The sequence below is a fragment of the Ailuropoda melanoleuca genome, chromosome 11, assembly GCF_002007445.2.
Source record: "Ailuropoda melanoleuca isolate Jingjing chromosome 11, ASM200744v2, whole genome shotgun sequence".
Taxonomy (NCBI): Eukaryota; Metazoa; Chordata; class Mammalia; order Carnivora; family Ursidae; genus Ailuropoda; species Ailuropoda melanoleuca.
The window spans coordinates 62,132,799-62,151,949 of NC_048228.1; the positions used below are offsets into that span (position 1 = coordinate 62,132,799).

A 19,151-nucleotide genomic window follows, 5' to 3' on the forward strand; every position below is an offset into this window, starting at 1 on the left:
CTGAGACAGGGAGCTACGGGAGCCCGCGCGGGGCGGCTGGCGACTGGCGGCTGGTGGGGTTGGAAACACAAAGGACAGAGACGCGCGGGCCCTGGAAGTGAGGGCTGGGACGCCGGGTGTGGGGCACACAGCCCGGGATGCTGCAGGGTTGAGCAGCACNTAATCTCAAGAATGTAGGTTACAGGAGATTACTGACTCAATGAAACGTTCCAATGTCAGAATCCCTGAGGAGATGGAGAAAAACAGAGGTCTAGAAGAGATATTTGAACAAATTGTAGCTGAAAACTTCCCTAATCTAGCAAGGGAAACAAGCATTCGTGTCCAAGAGGCAGAGAGGACCCCATCCAAGCTCAACCAGGACAAACCTACGCCACGGCATGTCATAGTGCAATTCGCAAATATTAGATCCAAGGATACAGTATTGAAAGCGGCCAGGGCAAAGAAATTTCTCACGTACCAAGGCAAAGGTATCAGGATTACGTCAGACCTGTCTACAGAGACCTGGNTGTCAGACCTGTCTACACATACCTGGAATGAGAGAAAGCCTTGGGGGGGGGGCATTTTTAAAACTCTTTCAGAAAAAAACATACAGCCAAGGATCCTTTATCCAGCAAGGCTGTCATTCAGAATTGATGGAGANATTCAGAATTGATGGAGAAATAAAGACGTTCCAAAATCGCCAATCATTAACCAATTTCGTAACCACGAAACCAGCCCTACAGGAGATATTAAGGGGGGCTCTATAAAGGTAAAAAGGCCCCAAGAGTGATACAGAGCAGCAAGTCACAACCGATACAAAGACTTTAAAGAGAAATGGCATCATTAAAATCATATCTGTCAATAATCTCTATCAATCTAAATGGCTTAAACAGTCCCATAAAATGCCACAGGGTAGCAGATTGGATAAAAAGACATGACCCATCCATTTGCTGTCTACAAGAGACTCATTTTGAACCCAAAGATGCATTCAGACTTAGAGTAAGGGGATGGAGTACCATCTTCCACGCAAATGGACCTCAAAAGAAAGCTGGAGTAGCAATTCTCATATCAGATAGACTGGATTTTAAACTAGAGGCCATAGAGAGAGATACAGAAGGGCACTATATTATTCTTAAAGGAAGTATTCAACAAGTGGATATGACAATTATTAATATATATGCCCCCAACAGGGGAGCAGCAAGATACACAAGCCAACTCTTAACCAAAATANCTCTTAACTACAATAAAGAGACGTATAGATAAAAACACATTAATAGTAGGGGACCTCAACACTCCACTATCAGCAATAGACAGAGCACCAGAGCAGAAACTAAGCAAAGAATCAAAGGCTTTGAATGCCATACTCGACGAGTTGGACCTCATAGATATATATAGAACACTACACCCCAGAACCAAAGAATACTCATTCTATTCAAATGCCCATGGAACATTCTCAAGAATAGATCATGCTCTGGGACACAAAACAGGTCTCAGCCAATACCAAAAGATTGAAATTATCCCCTGCATATTCTCAGACCACAACGCTCTGAAATTGGAACTCAACCACAAGGAAAAACCTGGAAGAAACTCAAACACTTGGAGGCTAAGAACCATCCTGCTCAAGAATGACTCGATAAACCAGGAAATCAAAAAACAAATTAAACAATTTATGGAGACCAACGAGAANGAATCAAAAATCAATTTAAACAATTTATAGAGACCAACGAGAATGAAAACACAACGATCCAAAACCTATGGGATACGGAAAGGCAGTCCTAAGGGGAAAATACATAGCCATCCAAGCCTCACTCAAAAGAATAGAAAAATCTAAAATGCAGTCTTTATATTCTCACCTCAAGAAGCTGGAACAGCAACAGAGGGACAGGCCTAATCCTCGCATGAGAAAGCAGTTGATCAAGATTAGAGCAGAAATCAATGAATTAGAAACAAGGAGCACAGTAGAGCAGATCAATAGAACCAGAAGCTGGTTCTTGGAAAGACTAAATAAAATAGACAAACCGCTGGCAAGACTTATCCAAAAGAATAGAGAAGGGACCCAAATTAATAAAATTATGAATGAAAAGGGAGAGGTCACAACCAACACCAATGAAATTGGAAGGATTATTAGAAACTTTTATCAACAGATTTATGCCAATAAATTAAGCAAACTGGAAGAGATGGAGGCTTCCTGGAAACCTATAAACTACCAAGACTGAAACAGGAAGAAACTGATTTTTTAAACAGGCTAATTAATTGTGAAGAGATTGAGTCAGTGATAAACAGCCTTCCAAAAAACAAAACTCAAGGCCCGGATGGTTTTCCTGGGGAATTCTACCAAACATTTAAAGAAGAAATAGGGGCGCCTGGGTGGCAGAGCGGATAAGCGTCTGCCTTCGGCTCAGGGCGTGATCCCGGCGTTATGGGATCGAGCCCCACGTCAGGCTCCTCTGCTATGAGCCTGCTTCTTCCTCTCCCACTCTCCCTGCTTGTGTTCCCTCTCTCGCTGGCTGTCTCTATCTCTGTCTTATAAATAAATAAAAAATCTTTAAAAAAAAAAAAGAAGAAATAGTACCTATTCTCCTAAAGTTATTTCAAAAAATAGAAACAGAAGGAAAGCTACAAAACTCTTTCTATGAGGCCAATATTACCTTGCTCCCCAAACCAGGCAAAGACCCCATCAAAGAGGAGAATTACNGAAATAGTACCTATTCTCCTAAAGTTATTTCAAAAAATAGAAACAGAAGGAAAGCTACAGAACTCTTTCTATGAGGCCAATATTACCTTGCTCCCCAAACCAGGCAAAGACCCCATCAAAGAGGAGAATTACAGACCGATTTCCCTAATGAATATGGACGCCAAAATTCTCAACAAGATCCTGGCTAACAGAATCCTACAGTACATTAAAAGGATTATCCATCATGACCAAGTGGGATTCAGCTCTGGGAAGCAAGGGTGGGTCAACATTCGCAAATCTATTAGTGTCATAGATTTTATCCAGAAGGAAAATGCCAAAAATCATACGATTCTCTCAATAGATGCAGAAAAAGCATCTGACAAAATACAGCACCCTTTCCTGATTAAAACCCTTCAGAGTGTAGGGATAGAGGGCACATTACTCAATCTGATAAAAATCATCTATGAAAAGCTTACAGCAAATATCATTCTCAATGGGGAAAAGCTAGATGCCTTTCCCTTAAGATCAGGAACATGAAAAGGATGCCTACTCTCACCATTATTATTCAACATAGTACTAGAAGTCCTTGCAACAGCAATCAGACAACAAAAAGGGATAAAGGTATCTAAATCGGCAAAGAAGAAGTCAAAATGTCTCTCTTCGCAGATGACATGATACTCGATGTGGAAAACCCAAAAGAATTCACTCCCAAACTATTAGAAGTTATAAAGCAATTCAGTAATGTGGCGGGATACAAAGTCAATGCTCAGAAATCAGTTGCATTTCTATACACGAACAATGAGACTGAAGAAAGAGAAATTAGGGAATCCATCCCATTTACAATAGCACCAAAAATCATAAGTTACCTTGGAATTAACTTTTTTTTTAAAGATTTTATTTATTTATTTGACAGAGATAGAGACAGCCAGCGAGAAAGGGAACACAAGCAGGGGGAGTGGGAGAGGAAGAAGCAGGCTCATAGCAGAGGAGCCTGATGTGGGGCTCGATCCCAGAACGCCGGGATCACGCTGAGCCGAAGGCAGATGCTTAACCGCTGTGCCACCCAGGCGCCCCACCTTGGAATTAACTTAACCAGAGACGTGAAGGATCTATAGTCTAGAAACTACAAATCACTCTTGAAAGACATTGAAGAAGACACAAAAAGATGGAAAAATATTCCATGCTCATGGATTGGAAGAATTAACATAGTTAAAATGTCCATGCTACCCAGAGCATTCTACACTTTCAATGCTATCCCGATCAAAATATCGAGGACATTTTTCAAAGAACTGGAACAAATAGTCCTTAAATTTGTATGGAACCAAAAAAGGCCCCAAATCATCAAGGAACTGTTGAAAAGGAAAAAATAAAGCTGGGGGCATCACAATGCCGGATTTCAAGCTGTACTACAAAGCTTTGATCACAAAGACAGCATGGTACTGGCACAAAAACAGATACATAGACCAATGGAACAGAATAGAGAATCCAGAAATGGACCCTCCGCTCTTTGGGCAACTAATCTTTGATAAAACAGGAAAAAACATCCAGTGGAAAAAAGACAGTCTCTTCAATAAATGGTGCTGGGAAAATGACAGCTACATGCAAAAGAATGAAACTTGACCATTTTCTTNTGAAACTTGACCACTCTCTCACACCATACGCAAAGATAAACTCCAAATGGATGAAAGACCTCGATGTGAGAGAGGAATCCATCAAAATCCTAGAGGAGAACATAGGCAGCAACGTCTACAACATCGGCCACAGCAACCTTTTTCATGACACAACTCCAAAGGCAAGAGAAGTAAAAGATAAAATGAACTTGTGGGACTTCATCAAGATTAAAAGCTTCTGCACAGCCAAGGAAACAGTCAAAAAAACTAAGAGGCAGCCCACGGAATGGGAGAATATATTTGCAAATGACGCTACAGATGAAAGACTGGTATCCAAGATCTACAAAGAACGTCTCAAACTCAATACGCGAGAAACAAATAAATCATAAAATGGGCAGAAGATATGAACAGACACTTTTCTAATGATGACATAGAAATGGCTAACAGACATATGAAAAAATGTTCAAAATCATTAGCCTTCAGGGAAATTCAAATAAAAACCACACTAAGATACCACCTTATGCCAGTTAGAATGGCAAAAATTGACAAGGCAAGAAACAATTGCTGGAGAGGATGTAGAGAAAGGGGATCCCTCCTACATTGTTGGTGGGAATGCAAGTTGGTACAGGCACTCTAGAAAACAGTGTGGAGGTCCCTTAAAAAGTTAAAAAGTGAGCTACCCTATGATCCAGCCATTGCACTATTGGGTATTTACCCCAAAGATAGACACGTAGTGAAGAGAAGGGCCATATGCACCCCAATGTTCATAGCAGCTTTGTCCACAATAGCTAAATCGTGGAAGGAACCGAGATGCCCTTCAACAGATGATTGGATTAAGAAGTTGTGGTCCATATATACAATGGAATATTACTCAGCTATCAAAAAGAATGATTTCTCAACATTTGCTGCAACATGGACGGCACTGGAGGAGATAATGCTAAGTGAAATAAGTCAAGCAGAGAAAGACAATTATCATATGGTTTCTCTCATCTATGGAACATAAGAACTAGGAAGATCGACAGGGAAGGAAAGGGATAAAGAAGTGGGGGTAATCAGAAGGGGAAGTGAAGCATGAGAGACTATGGATTCTGGGAAACAAACTGAGGGCTTCAGAGGGAAGGGGGTTGGGGGAATGGGATAGGCCGGTGATGGGTAGTAAGGAGGGCACGTATTGCATGGTGCACTGGGTGTTATATGCAACTAATGAATCATTGAACTTTACATCAAAAACCAGGGATGTACTGTATGGTGACTAACATAATATAATAAAAAAACATTAAGAAAAAAAGAAAACCAGTTATTAAAAAAATAATAATAAATAAAAAATAAAAAAAATAAAAATATTATCCTTGATAGTATTTTACCTTATGTTAACAACCAGTGTGCTTGGAAGTGTTTAAAAGTGATGAATATTTTGGACATGGACAGCCTATATGATGAATTCACAGATGCAAAAGAACTGACAAACAGCTGGTCTACCAATTAAGCCTCTAGATACTAAGTGGAAGGGTATATCTGGAGATATGAGAACTAATTCCTACAAGTCTAAAAACCTATTAGGTAATGACATTAAGTAAAATCTTTTGTAGTCTATGCTCAACATTTTTTATTTTTAAGTAATCTCTATACCCAATGTGGGGCTTAAATTTACAACCATGAGATCAAGAGTTGCATGCTCTACCAATTCAGCCAGTCAGGCACCCCTATCCTCAACATTTTTGTTGAGAGGATATTTAATTTGATGTCATCACATTGGATTGACACTAGGAGTCTATGTTATATGGGGTTGGTAAGAGCAGAACTACAGGTCAAAGAGAATTTTACTTTTGATTATGTTCACTTTTAATTCTCTAATAAAAGAGAAAAAGACAAAAAGAAACATTTCATAGCTATTTCTATTAAATATGAGTCATATCTGTTTAATTATTTTACCAACTTTTTGAAGTCTTATTTTATATACCTTAAAAATATGCAATGATATAGCCCCCAAATTTAAATCTCCAATGAAAGGTCTGTAGTACCAGAGGACAGAAAGACATATTTAGAAAATGTTTTTATAGTTTTTCACTCTATTAGCCCTACTACTCATTAATATTAAACACTACCAATCATCACAGTTAAATAGTAATAACACATATCTGTATAATTACTTAATAAATATTAAGTATATTTTTGATTTGGTAGTGCTGTTTCTCAGTGAGTGCTCTAAAAAGTTGATCACCCTAACCTGTGGCCAAATACTCCATGCTCTTCACAACTTTACCAACAGTGGAGATAACCCAGATTCTTTCCTTTATCCGTTTTTATGACCCAATTATACTAAGATCCTTAGAAATGGATAGAACCAGGCCTACCTGGGTAAAAATTTCTTAAAAATATCCTTTGACTGCAATGATTAAATCCAGCAGTTTTATTAAAACAAAGTTTGTTGTGATTATTCAGGAAATTTTCTCAATCTCATACAAAATGGGTAACTTCTCCTAAGATTGTTTCCATTAAAACACACACACACACACACACACACACACACACACACACACACACACATTTTTGAAAGTACTTCTTAAAGGGGTTAGATGATGTGAAAAGGTGTAGCAAAGCTGAAGTATAGTGAAAGGAAATAATGGAACTGCCAGACTTGAATTACCCCGATATGTTTACTGCTATATATGTATCATTCTTTCATAGAGAAATTTCCTTTGTCATGTTAGCAAAGATAAATTCACCACAATAAGAAAGAAAAGTTTAAAAATAGAGACAAGTTAACTCAGGTTTAAAAGAGAAAGTAATTTTGCATAACTAGATTATGAAAACCATACAAATAGAAACTGCATTCCCAAAGTATCTAACAAAAGCTTGGTTGATTCATTCTAAGAATTTTCATTGGATGTCTATTCTGCTTCAGGTAATAAATAAAACAGAATGTAAATATAAACACTCAGACACTCACACACACACATGCACGCACATCTCATTTTTATTTCATTATTCCAATTTCATTTGATTTTCTTAACTAAAGCAATTTCAGGAAAAAGAGAAAGAGGACGCTTACTGGGCTTCCTTTTTCCCATTTTCATGAATAAATTTATAGCATTTTAAACAGAGTAGGGGTCTTCCAGATAATAACCCTGGAAATAATTACCTCACATACCTAGAGACAATAACTTGAGGTAGCATTAAATTTTATAAAATTAACATCTTAAAAGTTCTATGAATTGCTTATTTAAATCAGCAAGCAGGCAACCATAGAAAACTTTTAAAACCTAAAGATGCTTATTACACTGTAAGGATACACATAGTAAATTGGCAGTCCTTTGAATTGTAGAGACAGGAAAATGGTTTAGTTCAGCCACATTTTTGTTCATATGCTTTTAAAATATTATTTATGGGGCGCCTGGGTGGCACAGTTGTTAAGCATCTGCCTTCGACTCAGGGCGTGATCCCAGAGTTCTGGGATCGAGCCCCACATCAGGCTCCTCCGCTGGGAGCCTGCTTCTTCCTCTCCCACTCCCCCTGCTTCTGTTCCCTTTCTCGCTGGCTGTCTCTGTCATATCAAATAAATAAATAAAATCTTTAAAAAAAATAAAATCTTATTTATAAAGTAGACCTTGTTGCCTACCTTAGAAAGCTATATAAATAACTATTCTGAAAATCTAGCCTAATTCCTCAAGAGGCCAGTAGTTCTCTAGCTTTATCACTTTATTTACTAGACACAATGGAATGAAACAGGCTAGGAAAAAAAAAGAAAATCACTAAATAGCTTCAACGTTAAAAAAAAAAAAAAAAAAAGAAGTAAACTTTTGTGATCCAGGACAGAGCATAGTGAGTAAACATATCAACTAGTTCTTACTAAGAACAGTATAAGCAATTAAGGGTGTTTTTAGAACATTAGGATGGAAAAGTTTTTATGCTTGGTTTCTTTTGCTTAGTTGGTTGATAATACCTTCTTAAGCTGGGTAAATTGGGTAAGTACAGCTATTATATTTAAATTAATAAGAAAATAATTCCTTCAGTTAGTCAATGCTAAAAATTCTCTCACTAATGAAGAAGAAATGCAATCAATAAAAAAGTTATGTATTGATTGTATTAGCAGTGATTTATGATTGTACTTAAAATTGAATTTGGTAGTGCTGATATTGCAGGAATTCAATGTCCATATAAACAACATTTTGAAAGGCTGGAAAGTTATTTGTAGTTATGATATATCTTGCTTCATTGTGGAAAAAAAGTCTGTCACTTCAAAAAGTGAGACAAAGTACCAGCCTAAACTCTTCTCTTTTTTAGGGAAAACTTAGCTATATAGCAGTAGATAAAAATCATTACATTTTATTAGAAACAAAATTAAATATTTTGGCCTTGACAATTAACTACCCCCAAAATCAAGAGCTCAAGGGCTTTAAGGACAGGTAAGCATATTGTGAATTTAAAAAATATATTTTCAGAAAACTTTATAATTCTCAACATGATTTTAATACATTTTGTTACTCAATCCCTAAAATAATTCTGAGATACTGTTAGAAAAAAATTATTAGTCTTATTTAACTGATTTAACAATAGGAACAGGGAATTCAGATGATTTGTCTGAGAACAAGAAGTAATTTCCCAAAGCACTGGAATCGGATCCTAAGTCTCCTGATTTTTAATTCTTACTGCAACTTCCCTTCAGATTATAAATTGGACAAATAAATTATGATAATAATATCTGTTGTGGTGTTGTAGATTACATGAGATAATGTATGTATACATTAAAGAAATGACAGTCATTCCTATTACTACAGGACATGCCAGGCCCTTCTGAGAGGTAAAGTTCTCACTCAATCTCCACTCTTCGGAATCTCCATAAACTTGATTACTTATTCCTTATAGAATATTTCAAACTAGAATTGCACATGAATCTCCAGCTTCTATTTTTAGCCAAGCTTATGTACTGAAGATGATAAAGAACCTAAAAATTCTAAGTGTAAGGATCCAAACTGTGTATGAGAAGATCACAGGTTTCTTTTTGATTAAAAATTCCACTACAACCCAGAAATAAAAACAGAGAGAGTGTTGTTAATACTCTTAAAAATATGAAATTTACTGACAAAAATGTACTGTAAAATGACAAAAACCCAGCCTTATTTCATGCTACTTCAACCCTGTCACTCTCATTTTGCTCAAACAGTTATGTGCCATTATCTAGAGCATATTCCTTGACGCTTCAAGGTCGAGTTCAGACTTGTTCTGTGTGTTACTACAGCATCCTCTACCACAATGATGAGACATTTCTCACAAAGTATGGATTTTGCTGATTACTTATCTGTGCTATTAACTGGACCATGAGCTTTGCCTATTACAAAGACAATAGTCAACTATTTGAGAAACAAAGGGTAGACCAAACACATCACAATTTAAAAAATGAGATGACTAAACCAAAGTTTTCAAATATGTTTCCACAGATTCCTCTAAATTACAAAAAGTTCAATGTCCTGTTCAATGTTCCAATAAGGGACCTCTTGATACAATGGGAGGGATACAGTATTTCCCACATGGATTTCTTGCCAAAAATGTTTATCTTGAATTATGAGAAAACAGTCAGAAAGATTGAAGTTGTGGAATATTCTGACAGGACAAATGGCCAGGGCTTTATCAAATGTCATTTTCATGAAAGACAGAAACAGGTAGGAAAATTTCCACATTAAAGAAGGCTAAAGAGATGTAGAAACTAAAGGCAATATGTGATTCTTGACTGGGTACAGCATTGAAAATCAAAGGCTATAAAGGACATTATTTGAATTATTGGAAAAATGTGTGTATGGATTCCATACTAGAGGATAGTACTTAATCAGTATTAAATTTCTGTGTTTGTTAATAGTAGGAAGAGAATGTCTGTGTTCATAAAACTTGTTTGCTGGAAGATTTAAGAATTAAACATTATAAAGTCAGCAACTTTTGAAACATCAAATAATACAGCTAAATATATATGCACATACAAACACAGAAAAGGGGCAATCAAATGTGTCAAAAATTCAAATGTAAATTCAGAAAAATGGGTATATGAGTGTTAAGTGTACTGTTTTCCAACTTTTTAATATAAGTTCTGTAAAAAGAGTAGAGGAAATAAGTGATAAAAGAATTCTTAATGGCTTATTTTTCTTCAAATCCATAATTTCAGCTCTTCTCTCTATATAAATAGCTAATTTTGGATATATCTTCCCCTTTCACAAACTGAAGAAGCCTAACCAGAGTTAGTTGCCAATTCTTCTCAAATGCATATAGTATCTTCTTTTCTACCTCTAGGTAGGCTACCTTTCCTCTCTTCCTCCCTGTCCTGTACAGAGATAGAGGGAAGATAGAACTTTCCTTTTCTTCTTCTAATAGTTTCCTCTTTTTATGGCAACTTCATCAGAAGTCAAACAAAAAAGACTGTAGACAATTGGTGATCCAATATAGATTAGGGGTTAGTGATAGGGAGTCAGGATTCTTCATTTCTTGTTATTTATGCAAAAGAGAATTAAAGTTGAGGTCATGTGGTGTTCCAGGAGCCATGGTGGTGGGAAGAAAATTCTCCCTTCACATTCACTCATATTTTGAAATATCTCCTCAGCTTACTGCTCACAAGTAACATGAAACTGGAAATATTCTCCCTGTTAGGAAATTAAAAGACCTGTGTTTGCAAGTGTCTGATCCAGGGGAGGGGTGTGGGTCAGTGAGGAAGGTAGTGCTATCCTTCTTTTATTAACTGAAAGGGATATGTTGCTTCTTGGTAGCCTGGACAAAAATGTAACCAACTCTAGAAAATCACAAATTGTTACAGGGTTAGATCTAGGTGTGTTGGACTCCAGAATAAATACAGTAACTGATTTCAAGAACTTAAAATTCAGAGGAACTAAAAGAGACATAGAGATAAGCTATCGTGCAAAATATATATTTCTCAGTATAAAAACGAATCCATACTTTAAGGAAGTATATATATCATTTAGGGTCTGGGCATGGCTGAAGTTTCCCTCTTAATAAATATATTTCAAACTGGTAGATGGAAAACTTTTACTATATTACATGTCACATATGCTCCAAGTTCTGCTGTGGTTTTCCACTACACTTGAGTAAAACCTGCACCCAGAATCATTCTGATGGCCTACAGAACCTTCCATTCTAGACCCTTTGACTTTTTCTGCTACTGTACTTTCTCTCTTATTCTTTCCACTACAACTATACTGTTCTTGAAGTTCCTCAGACACATTGGAATCACCCTGGTTCAGGGTACTGCTCTTGTTCCCTCTGCCTGGAAGACTCTTTCCCCAGATGATCTACACAGCTGACTCTGTCACTTCTCTCTGCTCTTAATACTGCACTAGTGTCTAATGAGAGAGGTAGACAATTAAACAGCATACTAGCAAATAAATAATTTCAAATTTTTGTAAATGTATGAAATATATCATAAAATGGTTCACAGAGAACATCCAAGAATAATTCTTGGTTCTAAAAGGGTGCCAATTTCTAAATATAAAGTTAATATTCAAGATAATGCAACAAAATTTTACATGTTGGACCATTTTTGAAACCATTTTCTTTTTGTGGAATATTCCATATTTGGAGGGCATTCAATTTGTCAGTTTCTAGTATCTTTCCCTAAATAAATACTTAAAGTACCATATACCAGTTATGATTTTTAATGTCTACTTCTCCCTCAATCCCAACCTGCTATATGTGGTAAAATTTAAAAAAAAAAAAGCATAAAAATTTGACAATGAAGTGCACAACCCTAAGCATCATACACTAAACATTTTATTTTTTACTAATAAAATCACTGCTTAAACTCAAAATAACTTTTCTTTTTGGAATTTAAAGAACAAAAATATTCTTTTAAAAATATAAGTACTTTCCTTCATGAGCAACTGCAGAATCTTGCAACATAAAACTACCTATTTTCTTCCAGCCTAGAAAAAAGTTCAGCTATAAAATATTTGACACACAGAATCTATGGTATGACATTAAAATTTTCTGAATTGTCACTGTTTGGAATCAATACTAAATAAATAAATAAATACAATGATCTCAAACAGCAAAATCAATGCTTATACCTGGACTGGAGTGAAGTTGGGGTGGGCGCGATAGGATATATGAAATTAAAAAAAAAAAAACACAGAAAGAGAGAGATGCAAGCATCAAACTAAGGAAGGTGAAGCCTTTTAAAACTAATAAAGGGGCACCTGGGGGGCGCCTGGGTGGCACAGCGGTTAAGCGTCTGCCTTCGGCTCAGGGCGTGATCCCGGCGTTGTGGGATCGAGCCCCCACATCAGGCTCCTCTGCTATGAGCCTGCTTCTTCCTCTCCCACTCCCCCTGCTTGTTCCCTCTCTCGCTGGCTGTCTCTATCTCTGTCGAATAAATAAATAAAATCTTAAAAAAAAAAATAATAAAGGGGCACCTGGGTAGGTCAGTCTGACAGGATAAGCAGACTGCTCCTCTCTCAGCCCTCCCCCGGCTTGTGCTCTCTTAAATTAACAAATAAATCTTATATATATATAAAAAAAAAATCAATGTTAAGTTGAACTGACAGGAAAAATTTATTATTATTTTTTAAATTATCTCCCAAAGAATTACAATTTGAGTAGAGGAAAGAGCTTTAGGTGATATAAACTCTTTTCTAAAGCGTTTGTTGCAATACTTTACAAAATCGCAGTAGAAATGTTAAATCAATTAGCTTGAAACTTACACTTCTGTAAACTAAAATACTCCTCCACAAAGGGTGTTGACAAAAAGAATCACTAGGAAGAGAAGAGACAGACAACTGAACTTGATGTATTTGACATTCTGCTAAACAAAAAATCAACCTATAGTTGATTCACAATAAAGGAAAGGTTTTAAAATACCATAGATACTATCTCGGGTTGGTATAAAATTACCTAAAGTTCTGTAATGATTACTTAAAAAAATAAAAAAGATTTTATTTGTTTATTTGCGAGAGAGTGCATGTGCCTGAGCAGGGGGAGGGGAAGCGGGAGAGGGAAAGAGAGAATCTCAAGTAAACTCCCTGCTGAGGGCGGAGTCCAACGCGGGGCTCAATCCCACGACTCTAGATCATGACCTGAGCCGAAATCAAGAGTCCAACGCCTAAAGGACTAAAACTCCCAGGCACCCCTGGAACGGTTACATTTGTGTCTAAAAGAGAAGACAATTAAACGTTTCTTTTGACAACAGAAGTACAGTGAACTCGGAAGTAGTTAATCAGCAAAATTGCCACTTTAGGTAGAAGCACCCGCTGCCTTCTTTAACCTGCCTAAATTGCCTAGCTATTGTTGAAAAGAAAACCACAGGCCCAAAATGGCACCACTCAGGCCAAGTCACCAAAGGTATCAAGCCCCTAAATTGGGCTTAATACCTAACCCAATTGCAGTTTCAACCTCCCCTAGAAATGTTCAGTCTCAACCAGCCAGTCAGGAATTTTCTGATAAACACCAATGAGGTAATCTGTCACATGTGTCCTCTCCATCCCTCCAAAGATGAGGTAACTCCACCTAACAAGACCCCCAGCTTTTCCCCCAAGGGAAAGTGACCTTGCCTGAAACAATCCTTTCCCTAGTTTTGCTAATAACTTCCTTGTCCCATCCTTTCCTATAAAAACCTTCCATATTGCACAAATCATTGGAGTTCCTCTCTACTTGTTAGATGGGACACTGCCTGCTTCATGAATCCCTTAATAAAGCCAATTAGATCTTCAAACTTACTCAGTTGAATTTTTCTTCTTTAAAATTATGAAATCTCACTTAGTACCCCACTCAAAAATCAGTCTTAGCCCTCCTCTCCCTTGATAAATTATGAATTCCCTGAGGTCAGGGAACTGTTTTGCCTTATTTATTCCTCACAGTATTTTGTGGGTCAGGGGAATAATCTGAAATTTTAAATAGGGTGGACAGGGTCAGCCTCTTTGAGAAGGTGACAGTGAAGCAGACTTAAAGGGGATGAGGAAGTTGGCTCTGGTGGCTGTTTGGGGGGTAGAAAAAGGGGGACTTTCAGGTCTAACTAAATACCTGATGTGTTTGTGGAGAGGCAAGGTGGCCTGTCATGGCTAAAGCCAAGGTTGCTAGAGGAAGAGTAGTAGGAAAGGAGGTCAAAGATGCTAAAGAGACAAGATTTGGGATTTGCTCTTATTGAGAGAAGGAATCATTCAAATTTGATCAAAGATATGAAGTTCCTGATTTCCATTTTAAAGGAATTACAGAGCCGATTTTTGAGAATGAATCAGACTAGTGAGAAGGTTTGACTCACATTTTAAGAGTACCCTTCTGGCAACTCTACTGAGAATAAATTTAGAAGGGGCACGGAGGGAAGCAGGGAGACCAACTAAGAGGCTGTAACTAGAAAGTGGAGGCCAGATGACAGTGGCTGGAACCTGGGTGGTAGTGACGAAGACGCTGAGAATTTGTCAGATCCTGGATCTTGCAGCTTATGCTCATAGGATTGTGTGTGCAGTGTGAGCAAAAAGAAACAAATAAAAAATGATGCAGGGCTTAGGGCCTGAGCACCTGGAAGGGCAGAGCAGCCCTTTACTAAGACTCAGGTGGGAGAGTACCAGAAGTGTGGTTCTAGAATTGAGACACTTATTAGAAGCCCAAGTGGATTTAACAAGTCAGCAGTTGAATCTATGAGTGTGGAGTTAAAAAATGGAGATAGAAATCTGGGACTTATGAGATGTTTAGCACCATATGGCTATATAAGATCATTGAGGGACAAAGAACAGATAAGGCCTACACTAGACCTAATTACACTTTGTGCCAGGACAACAAGGAGAGATCACGACGAGGAGAAGGAACCAACAAAGTTAGCTAAGAAGGACCTGCTGCATAGGAAGGAAAGAAAGATGAGGGAGCGGTATACCCAAGGCAAAGTGAAGGAAGTGTTCAAAGCAAATTCTCCACACGTTGCCTTACTAAATACATCCTACTGATCCTTCAGAACGGGACATTTTTTTGATAAGCCCCTTCTCAGCAGCCCTGCCTTAACAGATGATCTTTCTCTGCATTGCAAAATCACAGTGCAGGTCTCAATTCCAATACTCAAAACTGTTGATAAAAGAACGAAGGAGGTGCTCGATGAACGGCAGAGAAGCACAGATGATAGATAAGGACAGCATGTCAGTGCACGGGTAGAGACTGGAGTAAAGACCGATGCATCAGGGTACAACGGCTTGACGGCAACAGCTCTGACATGACTCAGCTAACTCCTCTCACTCTCCTTCCAAGCTCAGCAAGCCAAACTATCCAATATGATTTTGTTTCCTTCCTACATTTTCCTGTGGAGTTAGAAAGTGACAACTAGCAAACAATAAATATTCCAACTGGTCGCTGTATTTCTCACTGTGTACAAATAGATTCGTGTTCTGTTTTAGAAATTTCGTCTCATGTAAGTTTGGTTAGTGTGTTTCTTTTTGGACTTGTGGTGGTGTTCAGCCTGCTTGTTCTCTGTGTTTCAAGTGCCAAAACCATGCTGTGAGATCCAAATGAGGCTGACTGGCAATTGCAAAAGATTATGGTACAGAAAACCAGGACATCCATGCTGTGTGAATGCTTGCTAAAGGGAAGTATTGATTTGCATTTATTTTGTCTCTTGTCGACATGCAATAATGGTCATAGCCGGGATTCTTGTATAATAGATCGAGGAGAGGGTGCTATGCCATGCCTGCAGCAAAAAGTGATATTTTATTGTTGTTTCAAATAGGATCCATTTTTCTGGGTTTGAATTTATTCCCTAAATGGAAAAAATAGAATCCCAGAGCCACACGAACACATTCCAGGTTGAAATCTAACATTGTTAGTATAGCTAGTCTTGCTAAACTACATCAGTTTGTGATGCTCTGATAAAATAGGGTATGTAGTCTTTTAAAGACCAAAATGTAAACTGTGCTGACACAGCTAAGGTAATTTACTTTTAAGGTGCTAACAGGGTTTGGATTTGGTCTCCCTCTGGGATACCCATACTCTCTAAATTCAACAGTGTCAAGGAAAATTTTGGATGAGATTATTTGGAAAAATGACATCAAGTAGATAAAATCTGTGCCACAGTCTTCACTTTTGAAAACATGTTAGAGAGTAATCTTTCCTCTCTTTTTATTGACATCAGGGAGATGACAAGAGAATTTACAAGTGTATAATTTACTGTTACTAATCCATCAAAGTCTATAACCAAGCTAATAAGCCCTTTGTATTTTTATGTCCTAAATATATCTGAAATCTAAATCCTTTTCATGCTCTCTCCCTGCCCCCATGGCCGCCAGAGTCATGCCAGGAGGAAAATGATGCAGCCAAATTAGCTGTGTGTCTGACTTTGGAAACTACCTGTGACCTGGATTTTTCCTCAGAATAGGGTTTTCTTGAATGGAGAAAAACGATTACATTATATTAGAATTTGCTAAGCCCTTTGCATTACCAGGCATTGTTTATTGTGCTAATGGCTGCTTTTCCAAGAGTCATTTTGGCAGTATTTAATCCCATGCATAGCTCCTTAATCTCCAACCTGCCAGATCCTGGTTCTTAACCCCACTGCACCGGCCTTTGGTCCTGGGTTCCTACCTTGCTTTGTGCACATGTTCTCCTTTACTCACACGAAATAGGATCAGGGGAGACTAAGGGGAATTTTTATAAGCACAATTTTATTTTCTAAGTGGACTGAAATTTTATAAACTACTATGTTGATAATAGAACAAAAAAAGTTTTCTTTGGGGGCGCCTGGGTGGTAAAGCGGTTAAGCGTCTGCCTTCAGCTCAGGGCGTGATCCCGGCATTGTGGGATCGAGCCCCACATCAGGCTCTTCTGCTATGAGCCTGCTTCTTCCCTCTCCCACTCCCCCTGCTTGTGCCCTCTCTCACTGGCTGTCTCTATCTCTGTTGAATAAATAAATAAAATCTTTAAAAAAAAAAAAAGTTTTCTTTGAATCATCCAGGAGAACACGGGTTGAACCTCAGAGAGTTTCCAAACAGAATTACCAGGAAACTAGAAAACCTTTGAAGTAAGACTGGCCTGTGGACATAGGACTTTTTACAGTGGTATCCTGACCATATGCTTAAATATTTTTATTTTATGGTATGTATTTTACCTTAACTTCCACATGTGCCATCAGGACTGCAAAATTGGTTAGGTGATTACAAGAGCACGTAGTATGTGTCCTATTTGTTGTCAGGAGCCGGCAGCCTTGTGTTGACCAATAACCTGTCATTGTGCGCTTGGAATAGCTCCAAAATGAACAGTTAGGGTTGAAATTCTCCTCGGACTGCTACAGGGAGAAAAAAAAATCAATAAAACCAATAACTACTTTATGATCACGTAAATTAGATAGGCATTTTCTTTACATCTAACACACTTCAGACTCTGTTCCAACTTTTGTGGAGGTGTATACAAGTGTTTTCATATTAAGTGGATTTCATCAAGCCTAAGCAAATTTGAATATATATTGTTGTTTACTTCCTCTGATTAGACGTAAGTTTACTTTTTAAAAAAATTAATATTAATGGAATACTAGTATCAATGTCTCAGAACGACTTCAACTAATTTCAAAGTAAAATACATTATAAAGAATTTAATTACTTGAAACAATTTCTGAGAAGATGGTCTGTAGAAATCTTTGTTCAATTTGTAATACAATCTTTGTACATACATAAAAATATATCTTTGCCCAAAGACATAAATACTTGTGACATCATAGGTGAAGCCATGTCCAATTCCATTAAATATGCTGCTAACTCTTTTTAATTATGGAGACATATTGATAAATCCATCTATAGATATTTTTATCAGAAGCATTTACATATTAAAGAATTATTCTCCTCCCTCATTTTAGAAAAAATAATCACCACTATCATTTTATAGATAATGAATTGCTATCTGTCAAATAATAGGAAAAAAGGAAAATTAATATATTCCATGTTTGTACTGTAACAAATATAGATATTGTGGACAACTAAACTTAACATGGCATTTTCTTACCTTAATATGTTTAACAGTGAACACCACAGGATCAGCTAAATAAACCTTATTGCTGAACTCTTTGTTTATTGCTGCTGTAATAACAGGGGAATTGACAATAACAGAATGATTGGTAGACATAGCCTCTGTTCCCAACTTCATGCTGGCATTCTCCGTGGACAAATAAGGACCCAAGTTGTTGTACAGAACAAAGGCCACTCTGATCTCTCCTGAAATAAATGTAAATGTGAATTAAAAGTTGGGGAGAAACTCTGATTACTTTGTACATTCCACCTAATCTAGATCTAATTAAATTATAATCAAACCCATATAGTATATATTCACAACAAAATTAAGCATTCATTTTAACTGAAGTGCCAAGTCATTCATAAGAAAAGGAACATCAAATGGTGCTGAAAAAGCTACCAATATTTTAAAAAATGAATGTCAATCCCTGTATCACTCCGTGCTCAAAACTTAAAGACAGGTCGTAGACCTAAACATAAAAACCAGAACCATAAAGTTTCTAGAACAAAATATAGGATCTTTGTGATCTTGGAGTAGGCAAGGATGACTTGGATAGGACCCAAAAGACATTAACCATAAAAAAAAAAAATGGTACACTGCACTTTATCAAAATTAAAAATATCAAAATACAGCATCAACAATAATATATATGAGACTCATGACTATACATAGCATTTCTGCTAATCAACAAAAAAAGAATAAATAACACATGAAAATGGCAAAAGGCATAACACATACTTTAGAAAAAAGATAAATGAAAGGCTAATAGAAACATGGAAATTTATCAGCATCATTAGTAATTATGGAAATAAAAATGAAAAATCACTTCGAGATACCACTTCATAACCCACTAGAATTTCTAAAATCAAAATGACTGGTCACACTTATATTGACAAAGATGTGGAACAGCTGGAGCTCCTGCT

At 37.2% G+C, this 19,151-nt stretch overlaps 1 protein-coding gene across 15 annotated transcripts in view; it reads right to left on the reverse strand.

Moving 5' to 3' along the window:
- Positions 1-19,151, reverse strand: part of ADGRL3 (adhesion G protein-coupled receptor L3) — an 815,688-nt gene that overhangs the window by 103,359 nt on the left and 693,178 nt on the right. For all 15 annotated transcript variants that reach the window (XM_034671746.1, XM_034671747.1, XM_034671744.1 and 12 more), the window contains 2 exons: positions 18,223-18,431; positions 17,336-17,512 (listed from right to left, as the gene is read on the reverse strand). In XM_034671746.1, coding sequence (XP_034527637.1) covers positions 17,336-17,512; positions 18,223-18,431 — 386 coding nt within the window. The remainder of the gene's footprint in view (positions 1-17,335; positions 17,513-18,222; positions 18,432-19,151) is intronic.